General features: G+C 41.1%; 2 protein-coding genes across 2 annotated transcripts; both read right to left on the reverse strand.

Moving 5' to 3' along the window:
* Positions 1-2468: 2468 nt before the first annotated feature.
* On the reverse strand, positions 2469-7816 carry LOC133517412 (esterase FE4-like). Its single transcript, XM_061850727.1, has 2 exons — positions 7778-7816; positions 2469-4311 (listed from the first exon to the last, which is right to left on the reverse strand). The coding sequence occupies exons 1-2, from the start codon at positions 7814-7816 to the stop codon at positions 3058-3060; spliced, it is 1293 nt and encodes a 430-aa protein (XP_061706711.1). The 3' UTR covers positions 2469-3057.
* A 2093-nt stretch (positions 7817-9909) lies between these two features.
* Positions 9910-12004, reverse strand: LOC133517519 (esterase FE4-like). The gene has a single exon (XM_061850849.1). It carries the CDS (start codon positions 11127-11129, stop codon positions 10116-10118), a length of 1014 nt encoding a protein of 337 aa, XP_061706833.1. The 5' UTR covers positions 11130-12004; the 3' UTR covers positions 9910-10115.
* Between the last annotated feature and the right edge of the window lie 3702 nt (positions 12005-15706).

A 15706-nucleotide genomic window follows, 5' to 3' on the forward strand; every position in this document is an offset into this window, starting at 1 on the left:
TCACTGCGTTCGAGCGTCAAACTACCTCGACTGATATGGGCGCCTTTCATCCCTTGGTTAACAATCTACTATTACCTACTAATTCAAAACCTCACTTCAGTGAAATCGAAATACCAACTTGTCGACAGCGATCAATGCGATGAAGTAGTAGGTTGTATAATTATGTTATCCGTTGTGAAATCTTATGTAAATAATAAATATTTGGGGACAATCTTACACAGATCGACCTAGCCCCAATCTAAGCAAAGCTTGTACTATGGGCGAATATATTATGCCTCCTCCTTCCTCGCGTTGTCCCGGCATTATTGCCACGGCTCATGGGAGCCTGGGGTCCGCTTGGCAAATAATCTCGAGAATTGGCGTCGGCACTAGTTTTTACGAAAGCGATTGACATCTGACCTTCCAACCCAGAGGGTAAACTAGGCCTTGTTGGGATTAGTCCAGTTTCCTCACGATGTTTTCCTTCGCCGAAAAGCGACTCTTAAATTCTTATATCTATGTAAATATCAAATGATACTTTGTATATAAGTTCCAAAAAACTCATTGATACGAGCCGGGGTTTGGACCCGCGACCTCCGGATTGCAAGTCTCACTCCTATCTATGTATCTATGTTCATAACACATATAAATAAATTCGAATCCGGGACCAACGGCTTCATAGGCAGAGTCACTACCCACTAGACCAGACCGGTCGTCAATCATATAACATTTGAAGTATCCAAATGATTTTTTGTAAACAAGAGATGTGAAAAGCTTATTCTTTTTTTTCAATCCTGTATAAGGATTCATATTTGTCAAGGGTGTTTAAAGTTTAAAACCACGGTCGTAATTACCCTGGGGTTATTTACGGAGATATAATTCAAGCATCTAAGGCCCTGTCACTTGTTTCCACTTTCCGAGATGAGGACCTGAATAATGAAAACTAATTATTTCCCGGCATTATGATTATGAATCGCCGACGGTCGGATTTTTCCGGGACCAGCGTCGGGTAATATTGTACAAGGATAATGAAAATATATCCCTCTGTTGAAAGACGTTTAATTTCTTGCCTGCACTTGGATTGGCGATAAGCGTTCCTTTATAAGCAGAATTTTATTGATAAGTTTACAATTATTGAGTTATGACATATTTTTGATTTTTTTTTGTACTAATTTTTAGTTGGTATTTAAGTAGTTGTACGTTAAGGCAGCACTCGCTTACACGAAAAAAAGACTTCTAAATATAAAGCAAATTTAGTTTTAAGTATAATGAACTGAATAATATTCTTAGATACAGATTTTCTAGTTTTCTTCTGCCTAAGACAATAGGTAAGTACTTGTTTATTGATGTACAATTTACTCTTATTTTAATTTGCATTGTTTCTATCAAGTAAAGACATTCTATTCTCTCAGTATAAAACAGCATTGTTGTTAATTTAAAAATTTCATTTTGCTACTTTGAGTAATGCTAAGTAAAATTGAGACTTTATGTATCTCTCTTATATATTTGAATGGTACACTGGTTTCTATTAAAGGTATACTGAGGTACATAGAAGGTACAAAATGTTTAGGAATGAAACTCTTATAAAGGTATTCTAAATTCAATATTACGTTGATATTCGCTGAGGTCCATCTGCCATCTTGACACGCACCGTATTAGGACACTATACCATGTATTAGGAGTTTCCTCGATTCCTCGTAGTATCTACTGGATTTTGATAAGAATGGGCCCCTTTCAAACTTGTATAGAATAAATGAAATTCTGGTAACATTCGTACAAAAAATTTGAATTCGGAATTTCTTGCTTTCTAGGGAGTCGGTCAAAAACCATACCTAAATAGGTTTATATTAAGTGTTACCTATGTTACTCTATCCCCGATGGATTTATGTCTGAAATAAAATATTTGTTATTGATACCAATATATATTTTTAAAAAGTTGACGCGTATCACTATTTACAGTAGATACTTAAAGTCTAAAATGAATGATTTACAGGTAAATTAGATTATTCTATTCCTTTCTCCAAATGTTCGTACATCTTAAAGAACAGGTCCCAAAAGGCCATCCGGTCGTGGAAAGGTCTGCCTTTGAGCGCCAGATCCGCGCCAATCCAGAGACAGTGCCACTTGTTGGGTGTGGTCGGAGTCCACGAGACGGGAATCAGCTCCGATATCGATGGAGTGGGGTTTCTGAAAAAGAATTAGTAGGTATTAGGTAATGAAGGGGCTAATATAGCTACTGCTGCAGAAATTACAATTTCTTAAGAGGAAAGGGGACGACTGCTACTCCATACAAACGTTGTCTCCATTTTCCTCTCTGGATGTTGACTTCACATAGTTTGATGTATATTAAGGTATTCACCATAGCTCTATGTCTCTTTGATTTTTTGATTATTTAATTGGTAAGAGAGAAAAAAGAATTCCATACGCATTTTTAGAAGCTCTTAACACTTATACTTGGTAAAAAAAAAACAAACGAAGGGGCATACCGGTCTATCTATATACATTAAATTGTGTAAAAATATTTTCTATAATGTATACTGCGTGTTTTTTGATATAGGTAATCACAAACTTAAACGAGACGTAGGTTTTAGTGGTAGGTATGAAATGATGATATTGTTTGTTTGTTGATGTTTTCGAGGGGCAATGTATTTCGTATATCGTGATCATTTGTGACAGTTGTGACGTCGCGTCATTAAATGCGACGTTTTGAGTTAAAGCACACACATACATATACATTGCTTTCTAAATTATTTTATATGGATAAATGAAAGTCGTCCACCGTCGGACAAGCTGTGACGTTACGCCGTGAATATATAGGTTATACCTACTGAGCAACTTTTACTATGGGACCAATACCGAAATAGCGAAAAAAAAATACACTCCCATACAAAATATCAACATCAGCCAATTTTTTTTTCACAATTTCATGGTGATAAACCACAGTAAAAGAAAATTATTGAAGGTGACTGAAAACACCCTGTATATACTTGTATTGCGAATAGACTGTATTTGGTATGAATTACTTTCACGGTTTTCTTTTAGGCGTCATTAAAATTTATATTTACTTAACAAATTTTCTTACCCATATTTGACAAAGTTAGTCCACATCGTTGTCATTCTGTCTATAACAGCCTGATCTCCTGGCGATGGCTCCTCGGTAATAAAAGAGACGTCGAACAAATACCCCAACTCATCGGCATGAGTGGCTCCCGGCGCGTGCACGTTGTCCCTGTACTTCACAAGATTTCTACCACCATCATAGTTAAAAACATAAAAGTATATGTTACTCGCTTCGTTCTGCCTGTACTTCCTCATAGCTCGTTGAATAGGATGAACATATGAAAAATCAGACATGAAATCTATCACTTTCCATTTGTCCTCATCTCTCATAACGTGATCACCCACGTAAAAGTTTCTCAAGTTTCGATGTACTACCTCCAAATCGTCACCGAAATCAAACACATTATTTAATGAGTCTCTAAATATGGTGAGGTTATGAAAAAAATCTGATTTCTTGTCGGCATACGAGGCCAAGAATTCTTTGTCAACTGATCCTAATAATACTGGGATATTTTTCACATTCGGCCGGTCGGCGGTGGCTGGGTGCTGTGGTATGAATCTTTCCACACCTTCAAATTCTTTCTCCACACACGCTCTAAAACCAATGCCAAGTTCCAGTGTCGCTTCTATTATTGAATTAGTATCTTTAGTAGCTAGAAATGTTAAGGCGTCATTCAAATCACTAGTTTTAAATTCGAAATATTCAGCTAGCCTTATAGGTGTCTCATTGTCCAATTCAATCATTCTTTCGGGAGTTAATGCTACACCACTCTGCAGTATAACCTTATTAAACAATCTTTCTCCTGGATACATTAAATGGAAGTCTATAGCAGCAGCACCTGCGCTTTGTCCCGTTATAGTTACTTGACTAGGATCCCCGCCAAAGGCTTCAATGTTATCTTTAATCCATCTCAAAGCTTTCAGTTGATCTTTTAGTCCCTGATTTCCTGGGATCTCCGGAGTACTTAAACACATGAAGCCATAAGGTCCTAATCTATAATTGATTGTTACCAACACGATATCGTGTTGCATGAGAAATTTTGGTCCATAAGTTCCTCGGCCAAATGCGCCTCTTTGCAGATAACCTCCATGAATGTAGATCAAGACTGGGAGGAGGTTCAGGGACGTAGCAGAGTTGGGTGTGAACACGTTGAGGTGGAGGCAGTCCAAAGTCCCAGTTATAGTGTTAGTGTTGTCGTTTAGTTGGGGACAGAGTGCCGAGTCGTCGTATGCCTCAAAGATTTCATCAAATTTTGGATGAGGCAAAGAAGCCTATAACAATATTTTTTAATTTATTTTATTAGAACAAAATCTGATATGATAATATCAAATATTATCTGAAGTTATTTTAACAGAATGTTGTGCAACACATAGACCGCGAGCCAGGAACAAATTAACATGACCAATCGCCTCTCGGGCGAAAACTTGTATAGTGGTGAACTGCTACATAGCAGTTAACCACTTACATATGATGAACCATCGTCGACGTCAGCTACCGCTCCGTTGGTGGGTTGAGGAATGGAAGCCACCGAAACACGTAAAAAAAATGTAATCGCCTCCCGTTTGATACTTTGTTCTATGATAGTTCAGATGCTATTGTTATTTTAAAACACTGTCAGCCGGTTATATAGCGGTGGTAAGAGCGTCAGCTGGTCGCATGAACATGTACAAAATAAGCGCATTACCTTTTTATGATAGCAATAACAAATCATGAAACTTTGAATGTAGCTTTTCATTAGGTGAAACGCCTGAAGCGCTATAAACGGATTACGCAATATACATATTACGCATACTATGCGGACAAAAAGTGGTAAGGCGCGTATTTTTTACATGTTCATTTCACAGCTGGCGGTCTTTCCACTGCGATACAACCGGCTGACGGTTATTTAAATTTAAAACAGCATCTAAACTATCATCTGGCAAAGTATCAGCCGAGACGCGATGACTGACAAAATATACTCCTTGCCCGCGAAGATATACCCACCCACTGTGGTAATATTTACGAGTATGTCATGCTCCCAAACTAGTTTGGTTTCGGTTTGTGTTTACCAGTAGTATTTAATACAATCGTGATACATATGGAGAGCTTTTCAAACGAGTACCGTGTTAACGTGGCCTTAGTGGCTACGAGATTGAAAAGCATGAATGTATACTTTTTCTACGAGTCAACAGAAATAATATTTTAAATTATTAGAATCATATAGGCAAAGAAACCAAAAGTATACAGCTAAAGAAACGCAAGCAGCCGCGATACCTTCGCCATACGTGAGGTCCGTGCTGCTGGCTGGTTAATGACAGCTTCTCGTAACTCATGAGGCCCTGGAACTTACTCCTTGCTAAATTAAATTTTGGACAGTTTTATTTCCCGATTTTTGGCCACAGTAGCCTTTAGTCCAAGATCCCAGAGCCGCCAGACCTTATTTATTTTCTCATGAATAAAATGTATAGGATAATATAGTGTTAGTATGTACTTTTAATGTCTGCAAAAAGTATTGTAAATTTACTTATATTCTCACTCTTGATTTTTATATTATGATACTCAGGGAACTATTACTATTGGAGGGGGCCAACCATCCCCCAGACCCACATAAAGTTTTACACAAATACACATAATTATAAACTCTATGTGGGTCTGGGGGATGGTTGGGCCCCTCCAATTGGTGTGGCTACTTACAAAATGTAATAGTAATAGTTCCCTGAGTGTCATAATATAAAAATCAAGAGTGGGAATGTAAGTAAAGTTAAAATATTTTTTGACAACTTTAAAGCGTCTGGTAACAGTTACCGCCAGTTAACTTATAAATTTTTAATAATATTTTCTAAAACATACATAAAAATTAGCCATGAGAATTTAAGAAAAGTTAGTAATATTTTTACCTAACTTTAGCACCTTGTACCGGACAAATGGCCATCGGGCCAATATAGCAAGTATGCAGACATTAAAAGTACATACTAACACTGTATTATTATTATCCCATAAATTTTATTCATGAGAAAATAAGTAAGGTCTGGCGGCTCTGGGATCTTCCTCTACCATGGGTCTTCCTAACCTATGAAGCAATTGTTTGTACTATACAATCTAAAATAAATAAGGATGGGATATCGTTTTGTTGCGTCCTCTAGACCGCGGCGGCACGTAATTGGTTAAATTTGTTATAAGTATGTAGTTGACGCTCTGCGACGAGGCCATGGTTTGCGGCAATGGCAGACAAAACGGAAAAAAGGCACCGTAGCAATCCGTCGCGAACTTCCCTTGCCAGCTCTGAGGCAAAGTATGCCGCTCTCGCATCGGTCTATTAAGAGCCCTTATTCCTTGGAGCATTCTCCGATTTCACGAAATAACGCTCGATAGATGGCGTTGGCGCTCGGTACGCGAGCGCCGGCAACGCGACGCGCGTTTCAATGCAGACTAGAATAATCTTGATAGTTTTCAATAATTCGAGGGCTTCAGGCCAAAGGGCGTATACGCAAAAATGCCATTTTTCGTTTTTAACGGCATCGTATTCGTCTTGTAACAATACGTAAGCACAATTTTTTTCATAATTTTATCATAACAATTAGTTAATTAAATAATTAAAAAATCATTTGGCGTATAACAGACAGTCATAATTTTATGTCGTTCCAAAAAGCCGTACTGAAGGCGTATAAGTGATATTTTCATTCAGTCCCCGATATTCATCGGAGTATAAAGGCGTACGTACATACTTCTCTCACGTGACAGTGCGAATCACCAAATAGTGTCACGCTATATAGGCGTACATACATACGACCATAAACTTTTACCAACTATCCTCAAAGTGCGTCGCGGCAAAGAGGCGTATGAACATACGACCGTACAAAAATTACGTTGGCCTTCAAATAATGCCGGGCCAAAGGGGCGCGGAGACAGCGTCCTTGATTGCCGCATATTACTATCTCTTTCTGTCAAGCGGGTAAGCGCACTAGGGCCGCCTGTCTCTCAGTCAGTGTCTAGTGCGTTACAGTATGGTGTACATCTCGTGCGAATAATAACAATGAAGTGGAGCGCTCTGATGCTGATAGCTCTGCCCTGGGCATTCAAGAATGACGTGGGCGGCTGTCTCCTCTGCCTCCAAGTACGCTCTGCAGAGGGGGCTATCTGTAACACGTAGGGTTAATAGGAGTTTGTTTAGTGGGGCGTGGCCGGTTATGGCCCCAGTCAAAAGCCGGACCTGTGGCCTCTTCAGCTGTCTCAGCCTCCTCGACAAACCGGGGTCGATTGTCGGGAGGGCTTCCTTGGCCTGCCTGCACGTGCCTAGGTTAGACCAGTACGGTTGGTGTTTTACCTTGGTGTTGTGTCGCAGCATGTTCCGGAGCCAGGCATAAGGCAGAGGTATAATTGGCTCCGATCCTGCCACCCTCAGTTCCGAACATCCTCTCGCCAATATGTCGGCCGCATCGTTCCCTCGCGAGTTGCTGTGTCCCTTGATCCACTGCAGAGTTAAGCTGGTGGTAGTGCTTACCTCTGACAGAGCTTTGTGGCATTTGTAGATTAGCCCTGAGGTCAAAGTATAACTTTGCAGAGCTTGTAGTACTGGCCAACTATCAGAGAGTATGCGGATGGAGTAGTCCAATACTTTCCTTGAGGCGATTGCGTGTGCTGCCATTATGATGCCAATTCTGCCTGGAAGACTGTATTGTGGGCACCTAGTCAAGTCCTAGTGGTGTTGAGATATGTATGTTTAGGTCCTCTGAGAATACTCCAGCGCCAGTGCCTGACCTTGTCTTTGATCCATCCGTGAAGCTTCTCAGCTCTCATGGGTTGAGTCCTTCACGAGGTTCTTCGTGTAACTGTATCTTATATTTCTTGTCGAAGACGAATTGTCTGGGTATCCTGTCAGTCACCGCTTCTATTAGCGGTTCCTTACCTATCGTCTCGTAGAGGATCTCGGTGTGTGGTACCCTAGGTGGTCTCCAGAGATTAGATTTTTTGAGACGTACCGCCGTAGCTAGCGCTTCCTGTTGTATAAAGAGGTGCAGCGGCGGCAGGCTCAGTAAGACTTCCAGGGCCGCGGTTGGTATTGTCCTCATGCAGCCCGTGGTCGCCAGGCCAACCTCTGGATTTGTTGTAGTTCAGCTTCAACTACGGATAGTTTGGTGCGTGGCCACCAAACTATCGCACTGTAGCTTATTATTGGTCGCATGGCTGCCTGGTAAAGCCATAGAGTTATCTTTGGGGTTAGCCCCCAGGTTCTACCCACTATCCTACGACATTGCCAGATTACGACTGTGCCTTTGTCAATTTTGCCTTAGGTGATTGCTCTAATTCAATTTGCTGTCAAGTATTACCCCTAAATACTTTACTTCCGCAGATAGTTGGAGTTCAGTGTCGAACAGGCGGAAATGTTTGTTGGTGAACATAACCAGCTCAGTTTTGTTGGGATGGTCTGAGAGTTCGTTGTTAAAACACCAGCGTTCCACGATGGCTAGTGCAGAGCGGGTACATCGCATACCGTACCTGCATGATTGCCGCTCGTCAGTATCACTATGTCGTCAGCATAGCCGATTGTGTAATAGTGATTATTGTTTAGTGTGGTGATCAGGTCATTCACCACAAGGTTCCATAGTAGTGGCGATAGGACTCCTCCTTGGGGGCATCCTTTTGCCATTAATGCCTGCTGTGTTTCGCCCGTCCCGAGTTTGATGGTTCGTTGGCTCAACATGTTGTTTATCCATTCTGTCATAACTGCATTCGCGCCATGTCTTACCAGTGCTGCTGTAATGCTACTGAACCTGGTCCTGTCGAAAGCCCTTTCTATATCTATGAAGCTTCCTAAGCACATGGATCTGTTTTTGACCGCCACCTCAATTTTACTTACTACAGCGTGAAGTGCCGATTCTGTAGATTTGCCAGGGCTGTAGGCATATTGGTTTGGATGCAAGGGCACATGAATATGCACCCTCTCTCTAAGGTACCTGTCACACAACCTCTCTAATGTTTTCAACATGAAAGAGGTCAGGCTGATGGGCCTGAAGGATTTGGGGTCCGAGTAGTCGTTTTTACCTGGTTTCGGTATGAAGATAACCTTGACCTCCCTCCATTGCTTCGGCACGTACCTGTGAGCCAGACAGGCGCGCAGAACGATGGTCAGCTTCAGAGTGAGATGCTTCCCGCTCCATTTAAGAAGCGCAGGGAAGATCCCATCCATTCCTGGAGATTTGAAGGAGTCAAAGCTGTTTAAGGCCCACTGCGTGCGCTGCGGGCTGATTACCTCATTTGTCTGTAGCCACTAGTCCTCCGTCGGGGTGGTAGTAATTCTTAAGTGTAACATTCCTCTGTTATAATTTAATGGAGACGTAAATGAGTTAAGTTGTTAGCTAAACTACTTTTAGGTTTATTAGTACAGAAGATTTAATATTGTTTCTTTTTATGAAATGACGATAAATGATGTCGTATTTATTTGTTTAGAAGTTTTGATTAATATTTTATTGTTTAAGATAGTTACAATTTTGTTACCAGTGGTACCTTAAAGAAGGAGTAATGTTTATTGTCTGAATACAAGTTTTGATACGTTTTAACTTTAACCTTTTGTTTTAGTTAATGCACTCTAAATTTAATCGTTTGATTGTTTCTTGACTGCTTTTTTAGTAAAGCTGTCATTGTGTTGTCTTAGCAATTTCCATGCATCCTTTACTACCAATTTCAATTCTTTTCTATAAAATCGTTTTGTACTACTCGACTTTTGAGCGACTACCATTTACCTACTATCACAAATAGTAAAAATGATCTTATTGGAATTCAGTTAAGTCAGTTTTCTTAAGTAAGCCCACACGTCTTAACTCTAACTCCCAGCGAAGTGCTAAACGACTGCTATTATAGGCAAATAGACCAATACCGAAATAGCGAAAAAAAAATACACTCCCATACAAAATATCAACATCAGCCAATTTTTTTTTCACAATTTCATGGTGATAAACCACAGTAAAAGAAAATTATTGAAGGTGACTGAAAACACCCTGTATATACTTGTATTGCGAATAGACTGTATTTGGTATGAATTACTTTCACGGTTTTCTTTTAGGCGTCATTAAAATTTATATTTACTTAACAAATTTTCTTACCCATATTTGACAAAGTTAGTCCACATCGTTGTCATTCTGTCTATAACAGCCTGATCTCCTGGCGATGGCTCCTCGGTAATAAAAGAGACGTCGAACAAATACCCCAACTCATCGGCATGAGTGGCTCCCGGCGCGTGCACGTTGTCCCTGTACTTCACAAGATTTCTACCACCATCATAGTTAAAAACATAAAAGTATATGTTACTCGCTTCGTTCTGCCTGTACTTCCTCATAGCTCGTTGAATAGGATGAACATATGAAAAATCAGACATGAAATCTATCACTTTCCATTTGTCCTCATCTCTCATAACGTGATCACCCACGTAAAAGTTTCTCAAGTTTCGATGTACTACCTCCAAATCGTCACCGAAATCAAACACATTATTTAATGAGTCTCTAAATATGGTGAGGTTATGAAAAAAATCTGATTTCTTGTCGGCATACGAGGCCAAGAATTCTTTGTCAACTGATCCTAATAATACTGGGATATTTTTCACATTCGGCCGGTCGGCGGTGGCTGGGTGCTGTGGTATGAATCTTTCCACACCTTCAAATTCTTTCTCCACACACGCTCTAAAACCAATGCCAAGTTCCAGTGTCGCTTCTATTATTGAATTAGTATCTTTAGTAGCTAGAAATGTTAAGGCGTCATTCAAATCACTAGTTTTAAATTCGAAATATTCAGCTAGCCTTATAGGTGTCTCATTGTCCAATTCAATCATTCTTTCGGGAGTTAATGCTACACCACTCTGCAGTATAACCTTATTAAACAATCTTTCTCCTGGATACATTAAATGGAAGTCTATAGCAGCAGCACCTGCGCTTTGTCCCGTTATAGTTACTTGACTAGGATCCCCGCCAAAGGCTTCAATGTTATCTTTAATCCATCTCAAAGCTTTCAGTTGATCTTTTAGTCCCTGATTTCCTGGGATCTCCGGAGTACTTAAACACATGAAGCCATAAGGTCCTAATCTATAATTGATTGTTACCAACACGATATCGTGTTGCATGAGAAATTTTGGTCCATAAGTTCCTCGGCCAAATGCGCCTCTTTGCAGATAACCTCCATGAATGTAGATCAAGACTGGGAGGAGGTTCAGGGACGTAGCAGAGTTGGGTGTGAACACGTTGAGGTGGAGGCAGTCCAAAGTCCCAGTTATAGTGTTAGTGTTGTCGTTTAGTTGGGGACAGAGTGCCGAGTCGTCGTATGCCTCAAAGATTTCATCAAATTTTGGATGAGGCAAAGAAGCCTATAACAATATTTTTTAATTTATTTTATTAGAACAAAATCTGATATGATAATATCAAATATTATCTGAAGTTATTTTAACAGAATGTTGTGCAACACATAGACCGCGAGCCAGGAACAAATTAACATGACCAATCGCCTCTCGGGCGAAAACTTGTATAGTGGTGAACTGCTACATAGCAGTTAACCACTTACATATGATGAACCATCGTCGACGTCAGCTACCGCTCCGTTGGTGGGTTGAGGAATGGAAGCCACCGAAACACGTAAAAAAAATGTAATCGCCTCCCGTTTGATACTTTGTTCTATGATAGTTCAGATGCTATTGTTATTTTAAAACACTGTCAGCCGGTTATATAGCGGTGGTAAGAGCGTCAGCTGGTCGCATGAACATGTACAAAATAAGCGCATTACCTTTTTATGATAGCAATAACAAATCATGAAACTTTGAATGTAGCTTTTCATTAGGTGAAACGCCTGAAGCGCTATAAACGGATTACGCAATATACATATTACGCATACTATGCGGACAAAAAGTGGTAAGGCGCGTATTTTTTACATGTTCATTTCACAGCTGGCGGTCTTTCCACTGCGATACAACCGGCTGACGGTTATTTAAATTTAAAACAGCATCTAAACTATCATCTGGCAAAGTATCAGCCGAGACGCGATGACTGACAAAATATACTCCTTGCCCGCGAAGATATACCCACCCACTGTGGTAATATTTACGAGTATGTCATGCTCCCAAACTAGTTTGGTTTCGGTTTGTGTTTACCAGTAGTATTTAATACAATCGTGATACATATGGAGAGCTTTTCAAACGAGTACCGTGTTAACGTGGCCTTAGTGGCTACGAGATTGAAAAGCATGAATGTATACTTTTTCTACGAGTCAACAGAAATAATATTTTAAATTATTAGAATCATATAGGCAAAGAAACCAAAAGTATACAGCTAAAGAAACGCAAGCAGCCGCGATACCTTCGCCATACGTGAGGTCCGTGCTGCTGGCTGGTTAATGACAGCTTCTCGTAACTCATGAGGCCCTGGAACTTACTCCTTGCTAAATTAAATTTTGGACAGTTTTATTTCCCGATTTTTGGCCACAGTAGCCTTTAGTCCAAGATCCCAGAGCCGCCAGACCTTATTTATTTTCTCATGAATAAAATGTATAGGATAATATAGTGTTAGTATGTACTTTTAATGTCTGCAAAAAGTATTGTAAATTTACTTATATTCTCACTCTTGATTTTTATATTATGATACTCAGGGAACTATTACTATTGGAGGGGGCCAACCATCCCCCAGACCCACATAAAGTTTTACACAAATACACATAATTATAAACTCTATGTGGGTCTGGGGGATGGTTGGGCCCCTCCAATTGGTGTGGCTACTTACAAAATGTAATAGTAATAGTTCCCTGAGTGTCATAATATAAAAATCAAGAGTGGGAATGTAAGTAAAGTTAAAATATTTTTTGACAACTTTAAAGCGTCTGGTAACAGTTACCGCCAGTTAACTTATAAATTTTTAATAATATTTTCTAAAACATACATAAAAATTAGCCATGAGAATTTAAGAAAAGTTAGTAATATTTTTACCTAACTTTAGCACCTTGTACCGGACAAATGGCCATCGGGCCAATATAGCAAGTATGCAGACATTAAAAGTACATACTAACACTGTATTATTATTATCCCATAAATTTTATTCATGAGAAAATAAGTAAGGTCTGGCGGCTCTGGGATCTTCCTCTACCATGGGTCTTCCTAACCTATGAAGCAATTGTTTGTACTATACAATCTAAAATAAATAAGGATGGGATATCGTTTTGTTGCGTCCTCTAGACCGCGGCGGCACGTAATTGGTTAAATTTGTTATAAGTATGTAGTTGACGCTCTGCGACGAGGCCATGGTTTGCGGCAATGGCAGACAAAACGGAAAAAAGGCACCGTAGCAATCCGTCGCGAACTTCCCTTGCCAGCTCTGAGGCAAAGTATGCCGCTCTCGCATCGGTCTATTAAGAGCCCTTATTCCTTGGAGCATTCTCCGATTTCACGAAATAACGCTCGATAGATGGCGTTGGCGCTCGGTACGCGAGCGCCTGCAACGCGACGCGCGTTTCAATGCAGACTAGAATAATCTTGATAGTTTTCAATAATTCGAGGGCTTCAGGCCAAAGGGCGTATACGCAAAAATGCCATTTTTCGTTTTTAACGGCATCGTATTCGTCTTGTAACAATACGTAAGCACAATTTTTTTCATAATTTTATCATAACAATTAGTTAATTAAATAATTAAAAAATCATTTGGCGTATAACAGACAGTCATAATTTTATGTCGTTCCAAAAAGCCGTACTGAAGGCGTATAAGTGATATTTTCATTCAGTCCCCGATATTCATCGGAGTATAAAGGCGTACGTACATACTTCTCTCACGTGACAGTGCGAATCACCAAATAGTGTCACGCTATATAGGCGTACATACATACGACCATAAACTTTTACCAACTATCCTCAAAGTGCGTCGCGGCAAAGAGGCGTATGAACATACGACCGTACAAAAATTACGTTGGCCTTCAAATAATGCCGGGCCAAAGGGGCGCGGAGACAGCGTCCTTGATTGCCGCATATTACTATCTCTTTCTGTCAAGCGGGTAAGCGCACTAGGGCCGCCTGTCTCTCAGTCAGTGTCTAGTGCGTTACAGTATGGTGTACATCTCGTGCGAATAATAACAATGAAGTGGAGCGCTCTGATGCTGATAGCTCTGCCCTGGGCATTCAAGAATGACGTGGGCGGCTGTCTCCTCTGCCTCCAAGTACGCTCTGCAGAGGGGGCTATCTGTAACACGTAGGGTTAATAGGAGTTTGTTTAGTGGGGCGTGGCCGGTTATGGCCCCAGTCAAAAGCCGGACCTGTGGCCTCTTCAGCTGTCTCAGCCTCCTCGACAAACCGGGGTCGATTGTCGGGAGGGCTTCCTTGGCCTGCCTGCACGTGCCTAGGTTAGACCAGTACGGTTGGTGTTTTACCTTGGTGTTGTGTCGCAGCATGTTCCGGAGCCAGGCATAAGGCAGAGGTATAATTGGCTCCGATCCTGCCACCCTCAGTTCCGAACATCCTCTCGCCAATATGTCGGCCGCATCGTTCCCTCGCGAGTTGCTGTGTCCCTTGATCCACTGCAGAGTTAAGCTGGTGGTAGTGCTTACCTCTGACAGAGCTTTGTGGCATTTGTAGATTAGCCCTGAGGTCAAAGTATAACTTTGCAGAGCTTGTAGTACTGGCCAACTATCAGAGAGTATGCGGATGGAGTAGTCCAATACTTTCCTTGAGGCGATTGCGTGTGCTGCCATTATGATGCCAATTCTGCCTGGAAGACTGTATTGTGGGCACCTAGTCAAGTCCTAGTGGTGTTGAGATATGTATGTTTAGGTCCTCTGAGAATACTCCAGCGCCAGTGCCTGACCTTGTCTTTGATCCATCCGTGAAGCTTCTCAGCTCTCATGGGTTGAGTCCTTCACGAGGTTCTTCGTGTAACTGTATCTTATATTTCTTGTCGAAGACGAATTGTCTGGGTATCCTGTCAGTCACCGCTTCTATTAGCGGTTCCTTACCTATCGTCTCGTAGAGGATCTCGGTGTGTGGTACCCTAGGTGGTCTCCAGAGATTAGATTTTTTGAGACGTACCGCCGTAGCTAGCGCTTCCTGTTGTATAAAGAGGTGCAGCGGCGGCAGGCTCAGTAAGACTTCCAGGGCCGCGGTTGGTATTGTCCTCATGCAGCCCGTGGTCGCCAGGCCAACCTCTGGATTTGTTGTAGTTCAGCTTCAACTACGGATAGTTTGGTGCGTGGCCACCAAACTATCGCACTGTAGCTTATTATTGGTCGCATGGCTGCCTGGTAAAGCCATAGAGTTATCTTTGGGGTTAGCCCCCAGGTTCTACCCACTATCCTACGACATTGCCAGATTACGACTGTGCCTTTGTCAATTTTGCCTTAGGTGATTGCTCTAATTCAATTTGCTGTCAAGTATTACCCCTAAATACTTTACTTCCGCAGATAGTTGGAGTTCAGTGTCGAACAGGCGGAAATGTTTGTTGGTGAACATAACCAGCTCAGTTTTGTTGGGATGGTCTGAGAGTTCGTTGTTAAAACACCAGCGTTCCACGATGGCTAGTGCAGAGCGGGTACATCGCATACCGTACCTGCATGATTGCCGCTCGTCAGTATCACTATGTCGTCAGCATAGCCGATTGTGTAATAGTGATTATTGTTTAGTGTGGTGATCAGGTCATTCACCACAAGGTTCCATAGTAGTGGCGATAGGACTCCTCCTTG

This window comes from Cydia pomonella, chromosome 4, assembly GCF_033807575.1.
Source record: "Cydia pomonella isolate Wapato2018A chromosome 4, ilCydPomo1, whole genome shotgun sequence".
NCBI classification, from domain to species: Eukaryota; Metazoa; Arthropoda; class Insecta; order Lepidoptera; family Tortricidae; genus Cydia; species Cydia pomonella.

Bases quoted from the DNA above. Each gene is read 5' to 3' on its own strand.
- LOC133517519 (XM_061850849.1), bottom strand. From the start codon at position 11,129: ATGCAACACGATATCGTGTTGGTAACAATCAATTATAGATTAGGACCT.
- LOC133517412 (XM_061850727.1), bottom strand. From the start codon at position 7,816: ATGAGAGCTGAGAAGCTTCACGGATGGATCAAAGACAAG. The intron at 4,312-7,777 runs GTCAGGCACTGG...ATATTGTTATAG, and splicing joins ACGGATGGATCAAAGACAAG to GCTTCTTTGCCTCATCCAAA.